Source organism: Lepidochelys kempii, chromosome 10 (genome assembly GCF_965140265.1).
Source record: "Lepidochelys kempii isolate rLepKem1 chromosome 10, rLepKem1.hap2, whole genome shotgun sequence".
Lineage (NCBI taxonomy): Eukaryota > Metazoa > Chordata > Testudines > Cheloniidae > Lepidochelys > Lepidochelys kempii.
The window spans coordinates 17,789,772-17,807,681 of record NC_133265.1 but is presented as its reverse complement, the minus strand read 5'-3'; the positions used below and the strand labels follow the sequence as shown (position 1 = coordinate 17,807,681).

The 17,910-nt window shown below is 44.6% G+C and overlaps 2 protein-coding genes across 5 annotated transcripts in view; both read left to right on the top strand.

The window, feature by feature from the left end:
• The window catches only part of VPS35L (VPS35 endosomal protein sorting factor like), a 120,265-nt gene that overhangs the window by 72,031 nt on the left and 30,324 nt on the right, over positions 1-17,910 (top strand). For all 4 annotated transcript variants that reach the window (XM_073362283.1, XM_073362284.1, XM_073362282.1 and 1 more), the window contains one exon: positions 16,730-16,869. In XM_073362283.1, coding sequence (XP_073218384.1) covers positions 16,730-16,869 — 140 coding nt within the window. The remainder of the gene's footprint in view (positions 1-16,729; positions 16,870-17,910) is intronic.
• Positions 1,093-3,320, top strand: LOC140917872 (myb/SANT-like DNA-binding domain-containing protein 7). The gene is made up of 2 exons (XM_073361400.1): positions 1,093-1,800; positions 2,388-3,320. The coding sequence occupies exons 1-2, from the start codon at positions 1,218-1,220 to the stop codon at positions 2,432-2,434; spliced, it is 630 nt and encodes a 209-aa protein (XP_073217501.1). The 5' UTR covers positions 1,093-1,217; the 3' UTR covers positions 2,435-3,320.

Sequence of the window (17,910 nt, the reverse complement as noted above, 5' to 3'; positions counted from 1 at the left end):
TTGTTATTTGTCCCTAAGTGCATGACTTTGCACTATTAAATTTCATCTCATTTCTATTACTCCAGTTTTCAAGGTCCTCCAGATCTTCTTGTATGATATTCCGGTCTTCCTTGGTATTGGCAGTACCTCCCAGTTTTGTGTCATCTGCAAACATTTTTAGCACACTCCCACTTTTTGTGCCAAGTTTATGAATGCAAATGTTAAATAAGACTGGTCCCAAGACCAATCCCTTTGCATTAGTAACCTTCCTCCAGGCCTGACAGTTCACCTTTCAGTCTGACCTGTTATAGTCTCCTCTCTAACCAGTTCCTTATCCACCTTTCAGTTCTCATATTAATCCTCACCTTCTCCAATTTAACTAATAATTTCTCATGTGGGAACTATATCAAGTGCCTTACTGAAATCCAGGTAGATAGATCTACTGCATAACTATTTTTTAGACAAAGGTAATTTTCTCAAAGAAAGAGATCAGGTTGGTTTGCCACAATCTACCTTTTGTAAAACTGTTGTATTTTATCCAATTACTGTTTACCTCTATGTCCTTAACTTCTTTCTCTTTCAAAATTTGTTCCAAGACCTTGCATACAATTGAGGTCAAACTAACGGGCCGGTAGTTTCCAGGATCATTTTTTTCCCCTTTCTTAAAAATAGGTACTATATTTAGGCAATTCTCCAGTCATAGGGTATGACCCCCAAGTTTATGGATTCATTAAAAATCCTTGTTGTTGGGCTTGCAATTTCATGTGCCAGTTCCTTTAATATTCTTGGATGGAGATTTTCCAGGCCACCTGATTTGGTCCCATTAAGCTATTTGAGTTTGACTTCCACCTCGGATGTGGTAATTTCTATTTCCCTATCCTTGCCCTGGTCTACACTAGGACTTTAGGTCGAATTTAGCAGCGTTAAATCGATTTAAACCTGCACCCGTCCACACAATGAAGCCCTTTATTTCGACTTAAAGGGCTCTTAAAATCGATTTCCTTACTCCACCCCTGACAAGTGGATTAGCACTTAAATCGACGTTGCCGGCTTGAATTTGGGGTACTGTGGACACAATTCGACGGTATTGGCCTCCGGGAGCTATCCCAGAGTGCTCCATTGTGACCGCTCTGGACAGCACTCTCAACTCAGATGCACTGGCCAGGTAGACAGGAAAAGAACCGCGAACTTTTGAATCTCATTTCCTGTTTGGCCAGCGTGGCAAGCTGCAGGTGACCATGCAGAGCTCATCAGCACAGGTGACCATGATGGAGTCCCAGAATCGCAAAAGAGCTCCAGCATGGACCGAACGGGAGGTACGGGATCTGATCGCTGTTTGGGGAGAGGAATCCGTGCTATCAGAACTCCGTTCCAGTTTTCGAAATGCCAAAACCTTTGTCAAAATCTCCCAGGGCATGAAGGACAGAGGCCATAACAGGGACCCGAAGCAGTGCCGCGTGAAACTGAAGGAGCTGAGGCAAGCCTACCAGAAAACCAGAGAGGCGAACAGCCGCTCTGGGTCAGAGCCCCAAACATGCCGCTTCTATGATGAGCTGCATGCCATTTTAGGGGGTTCAGCCACCACTACCCCAGCCGTGTTGTTTGACTCCTTCAATGGAGATGGAGGCAATACGGAAGTAGGTTTTGGGGACGAAGAAGATGATGAGGAGGAGGAGGTTGTAGATAGCTCACAGCAAGCAAGCGGAGAAACCGGTTTTCCCGACAGCCAGGAACTGTTTCTCACCCTGGACCTGGAGCCAGTACCCCCCGAACCCACCCAAGGCTGCCTCCTGGACCCAGCAGGCGGAGAAGGGACCTCTGGTGAGTGTACCTTTTAAAATGCTATACATGGTTTAAAAGCAAGCATGTGAAAGGATTACTTTGCCCTGGCATTTGCGGTTCTCCTAGATATAGTCCTAAAGCCTTTGCAAAAGGTTTCTGGGGAGGGCAGCCTTATTTTGTCCTTCATGGTAGGACACTTTACCACTCCAGGCCAGTAACACGTACTCGGGAATCACTGTAGAACAAAGCATTGCAGTGTATGTTTGCTGGCATTCAACCAAAATCCGTTCTTTATCTCTCTGTGTTATCCTCAGGAGAGTGAGATATAATTCATGGTCACCTGGTTGAAATAGAGTGCTTTTCTTCAGGGGACACTCAGAGGAGCCCATTCCTGCTGGGCTGTTTGCCTGTGGCTAAACAGAAATGTTCCCCGCTGTTAGCCACAGGGAGGGGGGAGGGTTGAGGGGGTAGTCACGCGGTGGGAGGAGGCAAAATGCGACCTTGTAACGAAAGCACATGTGCTATGTATGTAATGTTAACAGCAAGGTTTACCCTGAAAGAGTGTAGCGACTGTTTTATAAAATGTTTCTTTTTAAATACCGCTGTCCCTTTTTTTTCTCCACCAGCTGCATGTGTTTCAATGATCACAGGATCTTCTCCTTCCAGAGGCTAGTGAAGCTTAGAAAGAAAAAAAAACGCACTCGCGATGAAATGTTCTCCGAGCTCATGCTGTCCTCCCACACTGACAGAGCACAGACGAATGCGTGGAGGCAAATAATGTCAGAGTGCAGGAAAGCACAAAATGACCGGGAGGAGAGGTGGCGGGCTGAAGACAGGGCTGAAGCTCAAATGTGGCGTCAGCGTGATGAGAGGAGGCAGGATTCAATGCTGAGGCTGCTGCAGGACCAAACCAGTATGCTCCAGTGTATGGTTGAGCTGCAGCAAAGGCAGCTGGAGCACAGACTGCCACTGCTGCCCCTCTGTAACCAACCGCCCTCCTCCCCAAGTTCCATAGCCTCCACACCCAGACGCCCAAGAACGCGGTGGGGGGGCCTCCGGCCAACCAGCCACTCCACCACAGAGGATTGCCCAAAAAAAAGAAGGCTGTCATTCAATAAATTTTAAAGTTGTAAACTTTTAAAGTGCTGTGTGGCATTTTCCTTCCCTCCTCCAGCCCTCCTGGGATACCTTGGTAGTCATCTTCCTATTTGTGTGATCAATGAATAACGAATGCATGACTGTGAAGCAGCAATGACTTTATTGCCTCTGCAAGCAATGATTAAAGGGAGGAGGGGAGGGTGGTTAGCTTACAGGGAAGTAGAGTGAACCAAGGGGTGGGGGGTTTCATCAAGGAGAAACAAAGAGAACTTTCACACCGTAGCCTGGCCAGTCATGAAACTGGTTTTCAAAGCTTCTCTGATGCGTACCGCGCCCTCCTGTGCTCTTCTAACCGCCCTGGTGTCTGGCCGCGCGTAACCAGCAGCTAGGCGATTTGCCTCAGCCTCCCACCCCGCCATAAACGTCTCCCCCTTACTCTCACAGATATTGTGGAGCACACAGCAAGCAGTAATAACAGTGGGAATATTGGTTTCGCTGAGGTCTAAGCGAGTCAGTAAACTGCGCCAGCGCGCCTTTAAACGTCCAAATGCACATTCTACCACCATTCTGCACTTGCTCAGCCTGTAGTTGAACAGCTCCTGACTACTGTCCAGGCTGCCTGTGTACAGCTTCATGAGCCATGGCATTAAGGGGTAGGCTGGGTCCCCAAAGATACATATAGGCATTTCAACATCCCCAACAGTTATTTTCTGGTCTGGGAATAAAGTTCCTTCCTGCAGCTTTTGAAACAGACCAGAGTTCCTGAAGATGCGAGCATCATGCACCTTTCCCGGCCATCCCACGTTGATGTTGGTGAAACGTCCCTTGTGATCCACCAGAGCTTGCAGCACTATCGAAAAGTACCCCTTGCGGTTTATGTACTCGGCGGCTTGGTGCTCCGGTGCCAAGATAGGGATATGGGTTCCGTCTATAGCCCCACCACAGTTAGGGAATCCCATTGCAGCAAAGCCATCTACTATGATCTGCACATTTTCCCAGGGTCACTACCCTTGATATCAGCAGATCTTTGATTGCGTGAGCTACTTGCATCACAGCAGCCCCCACAGTAGATTTGCCCACTCCAAATTGATTCCCAACTGACCGGTAGCTGTCTGGCGTTGCAAGCTTCCACAGGGCTGTCGCCACTCGCTTCTCAACTGTGAGGGCTGCTCTCATCTTGGTATTCATGCGCTTCAGGGCAGGGGAAAGCAAGTCACAAAGTTCCATGAAAGTGCCCCTACGCATGCGAAAGTTTCGCAGCCACTGGGAATCGTCCCAGACCTGCAACACTATGCGGTCCCACCAGTCTGTGCTTGTTTCCCGAGCCCAGAATCGGCGTTCCACAGCATGAACCTTCCCCATTAGCACCATGATGCATGCATTGTCAGGGCCCATGCTTTCAGAGAAATCTGTGTCCATGTCCTGATCACTCACGGGACCGCGCTGATGTCGCTTCCTCGCCCGGTATCGCGTTGCCATGTTCTGGTGCTGCATATACTGCTGGATAATGCGTGTGGTGGTTAATGTGCTCCTAATTGCCAAAATGAGATCAGCGGCCTCCATGCTTGCCTTGGTATGGCGTCCGCACAGAAAAAAGGCGCGGAACGATTGTCTGCCGTTGCTCTGATGGAGGGAGGGGCGACTGACGACACGGCTTACAGGGTTGGCTTCAGGGAGCTAAAATCAACAAAGGGTGTGCCTGTACATCAAGGAGTATTTCAGGCAGGACTGCACGGAGGGTTCCAATAAGAAATGGTGCACCTAAGTTATCATTGTTATTGGAACAAGGAGGTTAGCCTGGCCTCTGATTGATACATGGCTAGATTTACCTCGCTGCACCTTCTCTGTGAGTGACTGCAGTGTGATCTAGACAGGGGAGGAGGCAAATGAGTACAAAACAAATCTGGTCTATTTCTTGTTCTGACCACTCCATCTATCTTTTACATCTTTGGCTGGCAGCAGACGGTGCAGAAGGACTGCATGCCATCCACATCTCATGGCTGCTCGGCAGAAGATGGTACAGTACGACTGCTAGCCATCTTCATCTCTTGCCTGCCTGGCATAAGATGGTACAATACGACTGCTATCAATCCTCATCTCTTGCCTGCCTGGCAGAAGATGGTACAGTACGACTGCTAGCAGTCCGTATCGCCTGCCCGCTCACCATAAGACGGTTCAATAGGACTGCAGGACTAAAGAGAATGACCTGGTCAAGTCACTCCAAATTTAGTCCCTGCGCCCATGTCTGCCCAGGCGCTCCCAGCCGACGTGGCCAGGAGCACCTCGGACACAACGAGGACGACTACCAATCGTATTGCACCGTCTGCTGCCAGAAGGCAATGGGTTGCTGCTACTGTGCAGCAAAGCCGTACCGCGTCTGCCAGCACCCAGGAGACATAGGGTGACGGTTACCTGAGCTGGCTCCATGCTTGCCGTGGTATGGCGTCTGCACAGGTAACTCATGAAAAAAGGCGCGAAATGATTGTCTGCCCTTGCTTTCACGGAGGGAGGGAGGGAACGGGGGCCTGACGACACGTACCCAGAACCACCCGCGACAATGTTTTAGCCCCATCAGAGTGCTCCATTGTGAGTGCTCTGGACAGCACTCTCAGATGCCCGATTGTTTGCCATTGCTCTGATGCTGGGAGGGGCACTTACAGGGTTGGCTTCAGGGAGCTAAAATCAACAAAGGGGGTGGCTTTACATCAAGGACTATTTCAGGCAGGACTTCACGGAGGGTTCCAATAAGAAATGGTGCACCTAAGTTATTGTCCTTATTGGAACAAGAAGGTTAGCCTGGCCTCTGATTGATACATGGCTAGATTTACCTCGCTGCACCTTCTCTGTAAGCGACTGCAGTGTGATCTAGAAGAATGAGTCCCCTAGACAGGGGAGGGGGGGAAGCAAATGAGTACAAAACAAATCTGGTCTATTTCTTGTTTTGATCCACTCCATCTATCTTTTACATCTTTGGCTGGCAGCAGACGGTGCAGAAGGACTGCATGCCATCCACATCTCATGGCTGCTCGGCAGAAGATGGTACAGTACGACTGCTAGCAGTCCGTATCGCCTGCCCGCTCACCATAAGACGGTTCAATAGGACTGACTGCAGGACTAAAGAGAATGACCTGCTCAAGTCACTCCAAATTTAGTCCCTGCGCCCATGTCTGCCCAGGTGCTCCTGATCGACCTCACAGAGGCGACCAGGAGCACCTCAGACATGACGATGACGGCTACCAGTCGTACTGTACCGTCTGCTGCCACAAGGCAAGGGGTTGCTGCTACTGTGTAGCAATGCCGTACCGCGTCTGCCAGCACCCAGGAGACATAGGGTGACGGTTACCTGAGCGGGCTCCATGCTTGCCGTGGTATGGCGTCTGCACAGGTAACTCAGGAAAAAAGGCGCGAAATGATTGTCTGCCCTTGCTTTCACGGGGGGAGGGAGGGAACGGGGGCCTGACGATATGTACCCAGAACCACCCGCGACAATGTTTTAGCCCCATCAGGCATTGGGATCTCAACCCAGAATTCCAATGGGCAGCGGAGACTGCGGGAACTGTGGGATAGCTACCCACAGTGCAACGCTCCGGAAGTCGACGCTTGCCTCGGTACTGTGGAAGCGCTCCGCCGAGTTAATGCACTTAATGCACTTAGAGCATTTTCTGTGGGGACACACATACTCGAATATATAAACCAATTTCTAAAAAACCGACTTCTATAAATTCGACCTAATTTCGTAGTGTAGACATACCCATAGATTCTGTTTGCTTCCCTGCCACTACCTCTAAGCTCCTCATTACTTTTATTAAAGACTGAGGCAAAGTATTCATTTAGGTTTTGGGCCATTCCTAGATTATCTTTAGTCTCCAACGCATACTCTGTGCTTAGTGGTTTCACTTTTCTTTCCTTGTTTTCTTTTTATTTATATGATTATAGAACCTTTTACTATTGGTTTTAATTTTCTTTGCAATGTCCAACTCTCCTTGGCTTTTGGCAGTTCTCACTTTTTCCCTACTGTTTCTGACTTCCAAGAGGTAGCTTTCCTTACTGATCCTTTCAGTCTTCCATTACTTTCAGGCTTTATGCTTCCTCTGTATGCTATTTCAGCCAGCTACTTTGTCTCTTAAAGCCAGATAATGCTTCCCATGAAGTAAATATTGGTGATGCTGATTTCGACAGGGACAGGATTGGGGCAGGATATGTATCTCAAGAGAAAACACAGCAAGCTCAAATATATACACAACTAGTACTGATTAATGCATAGCAACAAATTTAAAGCTAGTTCCTTACTTGAATCAATGCCAGATTGATGCTGATTCACTCAAATAGCTGACACTGTATGGAATACTGTATGTGTTTAATAAAATACACTTAGTAGTAGCTCTGAGCTCAAAGTGAAATCTTGCAGCACTGAATATCTGCGATTTAGCTCTTGCTGATCTGGTTTGGCTCGACACAAAATTGGAGGGAGAGTCATAACTCTAGGATAACATGTTATTGATCTGGTAGACTACATGTTGATGCTACAGATGCAGGCATTTTGAAGACTCTATGTGTTTTTCTGAAGGTTGAGGATTTTTGTTAATGTCTCTGCATGAAAATAGAATTTAGCTGTTACCTGATTGTCACTTGCATTTAATTGTACAATCAAATTGATAGTTGCTGGATTTATTTTTATCAGTCGCTGGAAAGCATCTGCTTTCTGTAAACTATGAATTAATATGAAATATGGAGAAAGGAGTAAAAATTATCTTAATCTGCTTTTTGATAGTCTCCTTCAATACTCTTGACAACACTTCACTGCTTAGCTAAGTTATTCAGAACTGGCAAGTTATACCTACTTTGCCTATGAAGATGCAGTTTGCAGCTGCCTTCATCCTCAGAGATTCAGAACCAAAAAGTCTACTGGTCCCAGCATGGAATTACTCCACTTTAATCTGTATAACTGCTGCTTGCATCAAGATAGAGCAGGAGCAGGCAAACTTTTTGGCCTGAGGGCCACATCGGGGAATAGAAATGTATGGCAAGCCATGAATGCTCACAAAATTGGGATTGGGGTGTGGGAGGGGGTGCAGGCTCTGGGGTGGGGCTGGGGATGAGAGATTTGGGGTGCAGGAGTGTGCAGGAAGTGGGATCGAGGGGTTTGAAGAGAGGGATGGAGATCAGGGCTGGGGCAGAGGGTTGGAGCGTGGGGAGAGGTTCAGGGGGTGCAGACTCCAACTGGCGCTTACCTTAAGTGGCTCCCGGAAGCTGTGCCATGTCCCTTCTCCAGCTCCTACATGGAGGCACAGCCAGGCAGCTCTGCATGCTGCCCCATCTGCAGGCACTGTCCCTGCAGCTCCCATTTGAGCTGGAGCGGGGCCATGCCGGAGCTTCCAGGAGCCATGTGGTGCGGCCCCCGACCCAGTGCCCCAGCCGGAGTGGGGCCAAGCCGCGTGGTGTGGTCCTGACCCAGCGTCCCGGCTGGAGCGGTGCCGAGCTGTGTGGTGCAGCTCGCGGGCCGGATCCGGCCTGCAGGTCGTAGTTTGCTCACCCCTGAGATAGAGCATTGCCTGCTGGGACCTGAAGTCTCTTGATGAGCCAGTGCCTCACTAATGAAGGTGAGTAAGGCCTGTATTGTTGAACTCCATCTGCATTTGACATGAAGCCTGCAGTTTCGTCATCCATGTATGTGATCACCCATGTGGTAGTTTCTTGGCATATTCACACTGAGCTATAATGGTTATTTTTGAAAATATATGGCCTGCTTGTCCCTAGATTACACTGCTTAGTGTTTTCCAGGACAATGCTAATGGGTCAAATTGGCGCAAAGAATTCTTGTGGCCAAGCTATAAAAGGCAGTTTTCAGAAACCAATTCAGTAAATACCATGTGGGTGTTTAGATTTTTAGTCAGAATTTTTTGCGCATTGGATTCAGAGCAGTGGAGAATCTGGAGTGATGAAATTCCTTGTGTGCCTTGGAGAATGGAAGTAAGAGCTGCTTGAGAGTCATTAAATCTTAATGTGTGTTAGAAGCTTAGTTTCCAGCACATTTGGTGGAGAGTAGTTTCTGTTATGCAGAGGAAGTGCTGCAGCATTTCTACTGCAGACTGCACAGGGAGACATCTAAACAATCATGCAGTCTGTAAGCAAATAGACATTATCACTACCTTTACAATGTCCATTAATGCTCTTGTGGGCCTTTTCCTGCATTGATAGAGGCAGCTAGAGTTATTGGGACGGGTTGGGCAAAGGCCACTGATTCTGTGCTTAGAAGTTTCAGAGTAACAGCCATGTTAGTCTGTCTTTGCAAAAAGAAAAGGAGTACTTGTGGCACCTTAGAGACTAACCAATTTATCTGAGCATGAGCTTTCGTGAGCTACAGCTCACTTCATCAGATGCATACCGTGGAAACTGCAGAAGTATCTGCCTTCATAGTAGCAATACAAGGTAGCCTCTGAGCTCCAGTGTTATCAGTAGCTATTTCTTTCAGGAAATTCCAGCATTTCTTCTCTCAGCTCTTTACCTTCTATTGAGCTTTCCTTATGCCTTTACTTTTACTGCTCTCCTCCTGCTTCCTGTAGCATGGAGATCTGTAGCCAAAGTCTAGAAGGGGCTGTGTAGCAAGTGGCAATATGGTGGGGGGGAAAAGACTCCCACCAGTACAACAGTTCAAGGTGAAGTCTTCTGCTTTCAGGACCTGACATGGATCTTCTTGAGTTGATGAGAAAGAGAACTATGGATTAGCCTGTTTCCCTCCAAAACTCACAAAGGCCTGAGCTAAAAAAGTTATACTTCTTGCTGACTTAGGCCCCAGGAACACAGCAGTTTGTGTGGAAGGAGAAGCGCAAGAAGTCCAGCCAAACAGGGTATGGCTGAGCACACCATTCATTCTATTTAAGAGTTTATAATCCTCCCAACCTTCTTTGGCCTGTGCAATCTACCAAGTTTGTAGGTAGTACCCCAGTGTCCCCCTGGAGGGTACTCAAATGGAATGGATGCTTTAATTAAAACTCTGCACCAAGAAGATGATCATCTAAATACCTATCGTATGTTTTCTGTGGAGCCTCCAGATGTCACTTTAGTAAGCAGAATACTGACTTGGAGGGGGTGTACATACCCCAGGTACCTTAACTGACTGACCTAACACTTCTCTATAGTGGCACGTTACCAAAACCGAATAACAAATCCTTATCAGACATGCTTCTTGTCATGGGTAGCGCTTTGGACCAAACTGAGATTAACTAGACTCTCTCTCCCTCCCTCTCTCCCCCCACATGGAGATGATGCTCTAGCCTCCTGAAAAATGGACAGCATGATTCTTAACCATAGGTCTCTTACCATTCAGTGAGTGGGTGATGATGAAACAATTTTCAGACAGTATAGGGTTGAGTGAGATTTTTATCCCTAAAGCTGCTAAATTCTTGTTTAGCTTTAGGCATAATATGTGTGAATTGAGCAACCCAACCAATTCAAGCTGTTATGTCTGACTAATTTCACTAAGGGATTGAGAAAAGGGGATATTGCATGTGGTGGTGGGGAGGTCTTCCAATTTTACTCCAAGTTCTTAATTTTGTTAGGCACATCTAAATCAAGAGTTCAAAAGTGCATATTACTGAGGTTGATCTAAAAGGTCTGGTTTTCTGCAGTTTAAATTGAGATGGAAACATGAAAAAGCAGTTTCCCTAGTGAACTGCAAAGTTTTCAAGCTCACCGCAGTTCAGATAAATGGAGGCTGTGAAGTGCCCTAAACTGATAACATTTTTTTCCTTAGAGAAAGTTGCTTCTGCATCAATATTTTATAGCTAAGCCAAGCAGTAAATGTGCCAAGGTGTGAAACTGTTTTAATAACAAGTAGCTTTGTTGAAAAGACTTTATGGCCTGAAGTGTTTTCCCCTGTAGCATTAAAATAGGCTTTCTTATTAAGAGTAATAATTAATTAGCACTTACAGGTTTTTAGATCTTCCATGGCCTTCGGAGATGTGGGATGAATATGTATTCTCCCCAATTCACATATGAAGAAGCTGAAGCAGAGAGGTTGGGGGCGTAAGGCCATCATGGAAGTTAAGGTTAGGATTAAAACTTGGGGCTCCCTGTCCTTTGATTCCCTTCTTCTCTTTCTAAGCACCGTTGTCCCAATAGGGCGACAAAGCATGTGTGAAAGAGGATTACTGATATACAAGGCTCTCTTTACTTGGGAAAAATTACTGTTGTGATGGTGGTGGAGAATTACAGTTAACTGAAGTCTCTAGAGGTGGATATTCCTTCTGATCATTGGACTTTTTTCCTGTTCTTTCAAGGATCAGTTAGTGGTTTTTCAGTACCTCTTGAGCGATTGATCTCTCTCTGCCTGTGCCTTTATAAGCATGCCGAAGCTGGTATTTCTGCCCCACTGTATATCACGACCAGTTTAGAGACTATGCAACATCCAGCTAGTGCTAGTCAGGCTGAATCTTGGAGTGACTTTCAACTAATTATAAAGGTTTAAAAATCTGGCATCCTGGAAATGGCCTGTATTGTTCTTGGTAGGAGTAAGTTCCAGGATCTTCCTCATGATTCAGTGCGTCTTCCACTTACACCTGTGTGAGCTTTTTGTTTTGTCGTTTCAAGTCCTTGTTAGAAACCCATATTTATAATCAAATCCCTTGTACAACTAGCATCGAAACAGGCTTCATCCACCTTATTACATTTCTACCTAAAAATAATTCCCATTATATGTTCCAGTTTACCAAATATTCCGTTTTTTCATCCTCCACCCTGTCTGAAAGGAGCTCTTTGTAATTCTTAGACACAAAACTACATTAGGATGAAGTTAAGGATCAGAGTGTGAAAGAGTAACATAAAGGTAAAACACATTACAGAGGTGTAACGTTCAGGGCTGTTACAAAACCTTCCTCATTTCCTGAGCTGTGTTAAAGGAGCTTAACTTCCCGCATACTTAAAGCATATGATAGTCAGATGTGCCAATATGTTGATGCAAGAGCGTGTGAGGTTGCTGTTAAACTTTTACATTAGTGCACAAGGTTGATAAAGTTTGAGGAATGAATTGCTTTTCAATATCCATTGGAGATCAAAGCAAAAGCCTTTGAGGTGTTGGTGTGTTATTGACAGTGTTGTAGGAAAAATTAAGGTGGCAAAAATGGAGGAGTCTTTTAACTACTGATTCCCCTGCTTTTATTATTTTGGGTGGACGCATGTGTGTCCTGATGCAATCTTAATGATCACTAAATATAGTTTATATTTGTTAATATATCACTAGATAGGCAAACCTCATACTCTCCGTCTCTCCTTAGATGAGACTTGAGTTGTGAATTATTTTTTCATCTCCAGTGGCCTCAATTCTCAGACTGTTTTTGGCCAGCCTGAGATTTTATATCCAGCCTATCATGGATACAAAAAATAGAATTGCAAATAGATGGAAACTCACTGTCACAATTACTTTACACACCCTTACAAATTACAAGCTTTTTTACCATCACACTGATATTGTTAAAAGAAAACATCCACAAAGGAATTTCGCTTGCTTTTCTGCAGTGAAATATTGTCAAAAGTACTCAATCTTAGAGCAGGCCATTAGTTCTCTTCAGCCTGAAGGTCACTACATATGTGCAGGGGGAAGGATTTATAGATTGTGGTCAACCGGAATGAAGGAGCTGCTGTGGAAGGACAAATTCAGCGAAGCATGAAATATGTTGTGTTCAGTGCAGTGCACAAGATATTAACTACAGCCTAGGAAGACTTCATCATGATGATTTGTTGTAATGAGCACTCTGCTCTACCCTCATCTACCCTTAGCAGTGGCTCACTTTAGGAGCAGAATTAAACTCCTGGCTAATGTGAGAAACTTTTTCAAACAGAAGGAGCTTCTGCATATTTTTATTAACAGGGTTAAAACAAACAGGATCAGAATAGAAGCTAAGAAACTGATGTTGCATGGAACAGAGCAGTATGGAGCCCATTTCCTCTAAACTGGAGCACATCATCATCTTCTTATGCCTTCCTGCGTATCTGTGATAAGTCAAAGGGGTTGGTGCATCCCTTAAACTCTACTTCGAAGCAATTGCACAATAAGATGCTTTATAAATTAGCTGTAAAGATGAGGCGTGTCCAATTCCATAGCTTCATAATTATGGTAATTTATATTCAAATGTATATATTGACACTTATTTCATGTTTAAGGGAATAATTAGCATTTCCATGATTTCATACTGTTTACCCTAATCTTACTCCAAACTGAACACTCAATGTTCCTTCCTTAAAACTCATATAGTTCAACTAGCTCTCTATAAAGGAAAAAAAGCAGAGTAGTTTTAAGAACAATTGATTTTCTGAGGACTTTTATTTTTTCCTGCAATAATGGGAATATTCTGTGTCTCAGCTGATTGATTTCATAAATTGCAACTTTTTAAGATGTTCTGGACAATGATTTAACTCCTGCTCCCTGTAAAGCAAATTTGCCTTGGAGAAGTGTAAACTTAGTGTTCAAATTAAACAACCATTTTATAATCCGTAATATGGACAGACCAGTTTAGGAACAGATGGTTACAAATGATGCTATCTCACCTGTCACTGTGCTGAGCCTGGGAGCAGCAGAAATAAAATATTGTACAAGCTTCTTTTTAAATAGGGGTATGATGGAAGGTCTAAATATAGTTGGAGCTTTCTGGGTGGGAGATGGGAAATGGAGGAAACTGATTGCTTTCCCCCCTTTCTCATTCCTCTTCTTCCTCCTCCCACAACAAAAAACAAACAAATAACCCAACTGTTTGAGCATTTCCCTAAAAATGTTGAGCCAGTAAGGAACATAGGGTTTTAAAAAGTGGCCAAGCAAACTGCACAAGAAACTAGGCAAGAAAAAAGGAAGCCATCTCTGTATTCTGTATTAATCACGTAGTTCAGCCCTTCCATAGCAGTTTTCTATTTTTAGAAACATTATCATTTTTGTCTTTAAACAAAGACTATTAGTTCTGCAAAGAAGAGCTCGAATGCGATAGGGATAAAATAGCATATTGTCACTCTAAGGAGTATCTTTCTGAGAATGGAGATGGGCTTCCTGTCCTTACCAGACACTCCAATAAGACAATCAGTATCTAAAGCAGGGGTGGGCAAACTACGGCCCGGGGGCCATATCCAGTCCTTCAGACGTTTTAATCCGGCCCTCAAGCTCCCTCCGGGGAGTGGGGTCCATGGCTCCGTGTGGCTCCCAGAAGAAGCGGCATATTCCCCCTCCGAATCCTAGGTATAGGGGCAGCCAGGGGGCTCCACAAGCTGTCCCCACCCCAGGCACTGCCCCCGCAGCTCCCATTGGCCGGGAACCAAGGCCAATGGGAGCTGCAGGGGCAGCACCTGCGGACGGGGCAGCGCACAGAACCGCCTGGCTTCCAGGAGCTGCTTGAGGTAAGCACTGCCTGAAGACTGCACCCCAACCCTCTCCTTCACCCCAACCCCCTGCCCTAGCCCTGATCCCCCTCCTGCCCTCTCAGCCCCTCGGTCCTAGCCCAGAGCATCCTCCTGCACCCCAACCTCCTGCCCCAGTCCAGTGCCCCCTCCCACACCCTGAACTCCTCATTTCTGGCCCCACCCTGCAGCCCTCACCGTCTCCCGCACCCCAACCCCCAATTTCATGAGCATTCATGGCCCGCCATAAAATTTCCATATCCATATTTGGCCCTCGGGCCAAAAGGTTTCCCACCCCTGATCTAGGAAACTCAACCAGGAGATAGTTGCTTGTTATGGCCATTCTATAGGGAGAAGGCTCTTGTTCTCTGAAATAGTAGAACATTGAGAGTAAATCCACTCAAACTGCAGCTATCCAGGGTCAGAGTGGTGAGATGTGTATTTTGGTGCTAGTCTAAATATTGTTTGGGAAGATTTGCTCCCAGACCATTTTTTCTTTCTAAAGGAAAGGAGAGAGAGTAAACCAAGCAGACTTGGTCTGCAAGATTTCTTATTTTATTTGTGGAAGTTAGAGAAATACTACACAGATTCTCACAACGCCATTTGATAATTTGGGGTATGTGCATTTTTTAGGGACAGGACAACTGCGGAAATGATAGCAATTCATCTGTTTGTTCTAAAATGAACATCTGCTCCTGCTTTCTGTCTCTCAATAACATTCTGAGAGAGATTACTTATCTCCCATTGGGCCAACTGTGTGAATTAATAGATCTTCAAAACAAATAAAAACATCCCCTTGAAATAAATACGCAAGCTAAAAAGGAAGCATGTGGTCTGAACAATGAAAAGTTCGGAAGGTCATACAAGTGTATGCTGGAAAGAAACGAGTCATAAGAACAGCAATTTTTCTAAAGCAAATGTTTCATTGGTATTTCTCACAAACTTAGTTTTGATATCATATGGTTCTATATTTAGCAAATTTGCTTAGAGCCTCATGTGTCCAAGTTAATTTTTCCGGAGCAAGTTTCTGTCCTGGAAACGACAATACATGATATCAGTGGCATCTCTGGGTTATGAAATTTTTCCATCCTTTCTCCCTGAGTATCTGCTCTTCTCCTTCACTAGGAATCAATAGACCTGGGTTCAGATTCTCACTCTGCTGTTGACTGTCTTTCTGGCCTAGCACAAATCACTAGGGCCCAGATTTTTAAAGATATTTAGGAATTGCTGTGCCTAAATCTCATTTTCAGAAGGGATTTAGGCACTTAGGAGCCTCAGTTTCCCCATCTATAAAATCGAGACGGGGATAGCACCAATTTTGAAAAGTGCTTTGAGGTCCTTGGATAATTGACTTCAATGGGACTTAAACATGTGCTTAACTACTTTGGGGCCAAAAAGATGGTGTTAGGTAATTACTGCTTGCTAGAACACCCCAGCAAATACTGTTACAAAAGAACTTCGAAGTGGAAGTTAGGAATACTGTCTTTTCAGTACTTTTTAGAAATGTAATTGAAGAGTAGAAATTCTAGTTCATTTTATTTGGGATTACGGTGCAGTTTATTCCTAACTGTGCTTTACTATACCATTAATGGGTCCATCTTCAAACTCATGGAAACAAGTAGAAGCAAATCTAAAGAATTCCTGTAGTATGATTGTTCAGAGGAGTCCTCAGATCTTAGTAACTGGCAGCACCTCTGGTACTACTTTTTGTTTCATAATCCTGTTTTAATTAAAGAATGTAAACATTTAAGCATATTATAACAACTGCATTTACCATCTCTGATTTTCATTGGCCTCTGTAAATCACAGAAGTTAGAGATAGAAATAACTTCTTATTAGATCATTCAGTCCACTTATCTCCAGGCTAAAACAGCATTGAATATAAGAGAAGGCTGAAAATATTTATAAATTGTGTACTGTATTATGGCTGGATTTGAACTGGAGAGTCTATCCTTTTTAATCCGGTACTCTGCTAGTTTAGGTAAAGTGGAAACTAAGGATAACATTTTAAAGCCTCTTAGGCTCTTTTGGAAAATCACTTGGGTGTTTTTGAAAATTTTACTTGAGAACAACTGAGACATTTAATTACATACAGTATTGTTGTAGCCGTGTTGGTTCCAGGGTTTTAGAGAGACAAGATGAGTGAAGTAATATCTTTTATTGGACCTGCTTCCATTTGTGAGAGAGAGAAGCTTTCGAGCTACATTGAGCTCTTTCTCAGGACTGGGAAAAGATATTCAGAGGAAGAGGACCTCAGGAAGAGCTCTATGTAGCTCGAAAGCTTGTCTGTCTCCCCAGCAGAAGTTGGTCACTCCCCTTGTGACATTTAAGTATAACAAAAAGTTATAATTGTTTTTGTAGATACAGACTAACACGGCTACCTGTCTGATAGTTAATTATAACAGACACTCTAAACAATCTTTAGCTCATAGGCATGTTTGTAAATTCAACTGCTATGGTGATATTGTAACTATTTTAATGTTGTTTTTCGTAGCTGATGCTTTTTTCAAAGCTGCCGTGAGCCTGGTTCCTGAAGTGCCAAAGATGATCAATATAGATGGGAAGATGCGTCCCTCTGAACCCTTCCTCCTGGAATTCTTCTGTAACTTCTTTTCCACTTTATTAATTGTGCCAGTAAGTAACTTTAGCATGAATTGCAGTGTGAAACATTTAATCCCTAAAGTTAAAGGTGGCTATTGATATTTTAGCTTGTCTGCTTATAGACCAGACCTTGTTTTAAACTGAACATTTCTTACATGTTTTATTATAAATACTGTGTCCGTTATTTATTTTTAAATTACAATAAAAAATACTTCTGTTTTTATATATCAAAGCATATGAAAGGTAGTTGAAACACAGTGTCCAATGTTACTTGAGCACATTCAGCATAAAACCCTAATCCTGTAATTTCATCATACTGCACCCCATTCTTCAAAGGCAAAAGCCTGTGAACAGACTCTGACTCCATCAGATTGACAGTGGAAGTGCATTTGAATTGGAGACTACTGAAACCCCCAGACATTCAGATGTGGGGACCGCTAGCTTGAATGCCCAGCTGATCTTAACTGCAAGAGGAGAGGTTTTTTCAGATCGCTAGATCCAGAGCGTGTAAGTGTGTGCAGATCACTATCACCCCCTTGAATTGTATCTGGAATTGAACAATGAGCCACTGGAGTCTGGTGCACTGGTGAAATACGCTCTCTGTTGATAAAGTTGCTAAGCAGATGCGCCGCTGCATTCTGTGCCTGTCGTTTGAGTGGACTTCAAAGGTGGGTGGGTACAATGATCTAATCGGGAACTGACAAAGCCATGGATAATGGAGTCATGGCCCACGTCTGAATCAGTATAATCAGAGAAAAATAGCTGTGAACATCCTACCCAGAGCAAGTAGGGGGGTAGGGCAGGAGGCACTTCGTACCTCATGAGCCACTTGAAACAAGGAAGGATCAGACTAACACGGCTGCTACTCTGAAACCTGTCATTATGCAAGGCACTGCATTTAGCCGTATGGAGTGGAAGTCTATCAACTTCAAAAACTCGTACAGATACAGACAGACATCATCTTCCTTTCCAAATGCGAACAGGTGGACATCGTACCAAAAGGACTGAAGATAAAAAATCCATTACAATCTACATACCATACAGACTATGCTGACAGCTTGTGCCACATGCTCT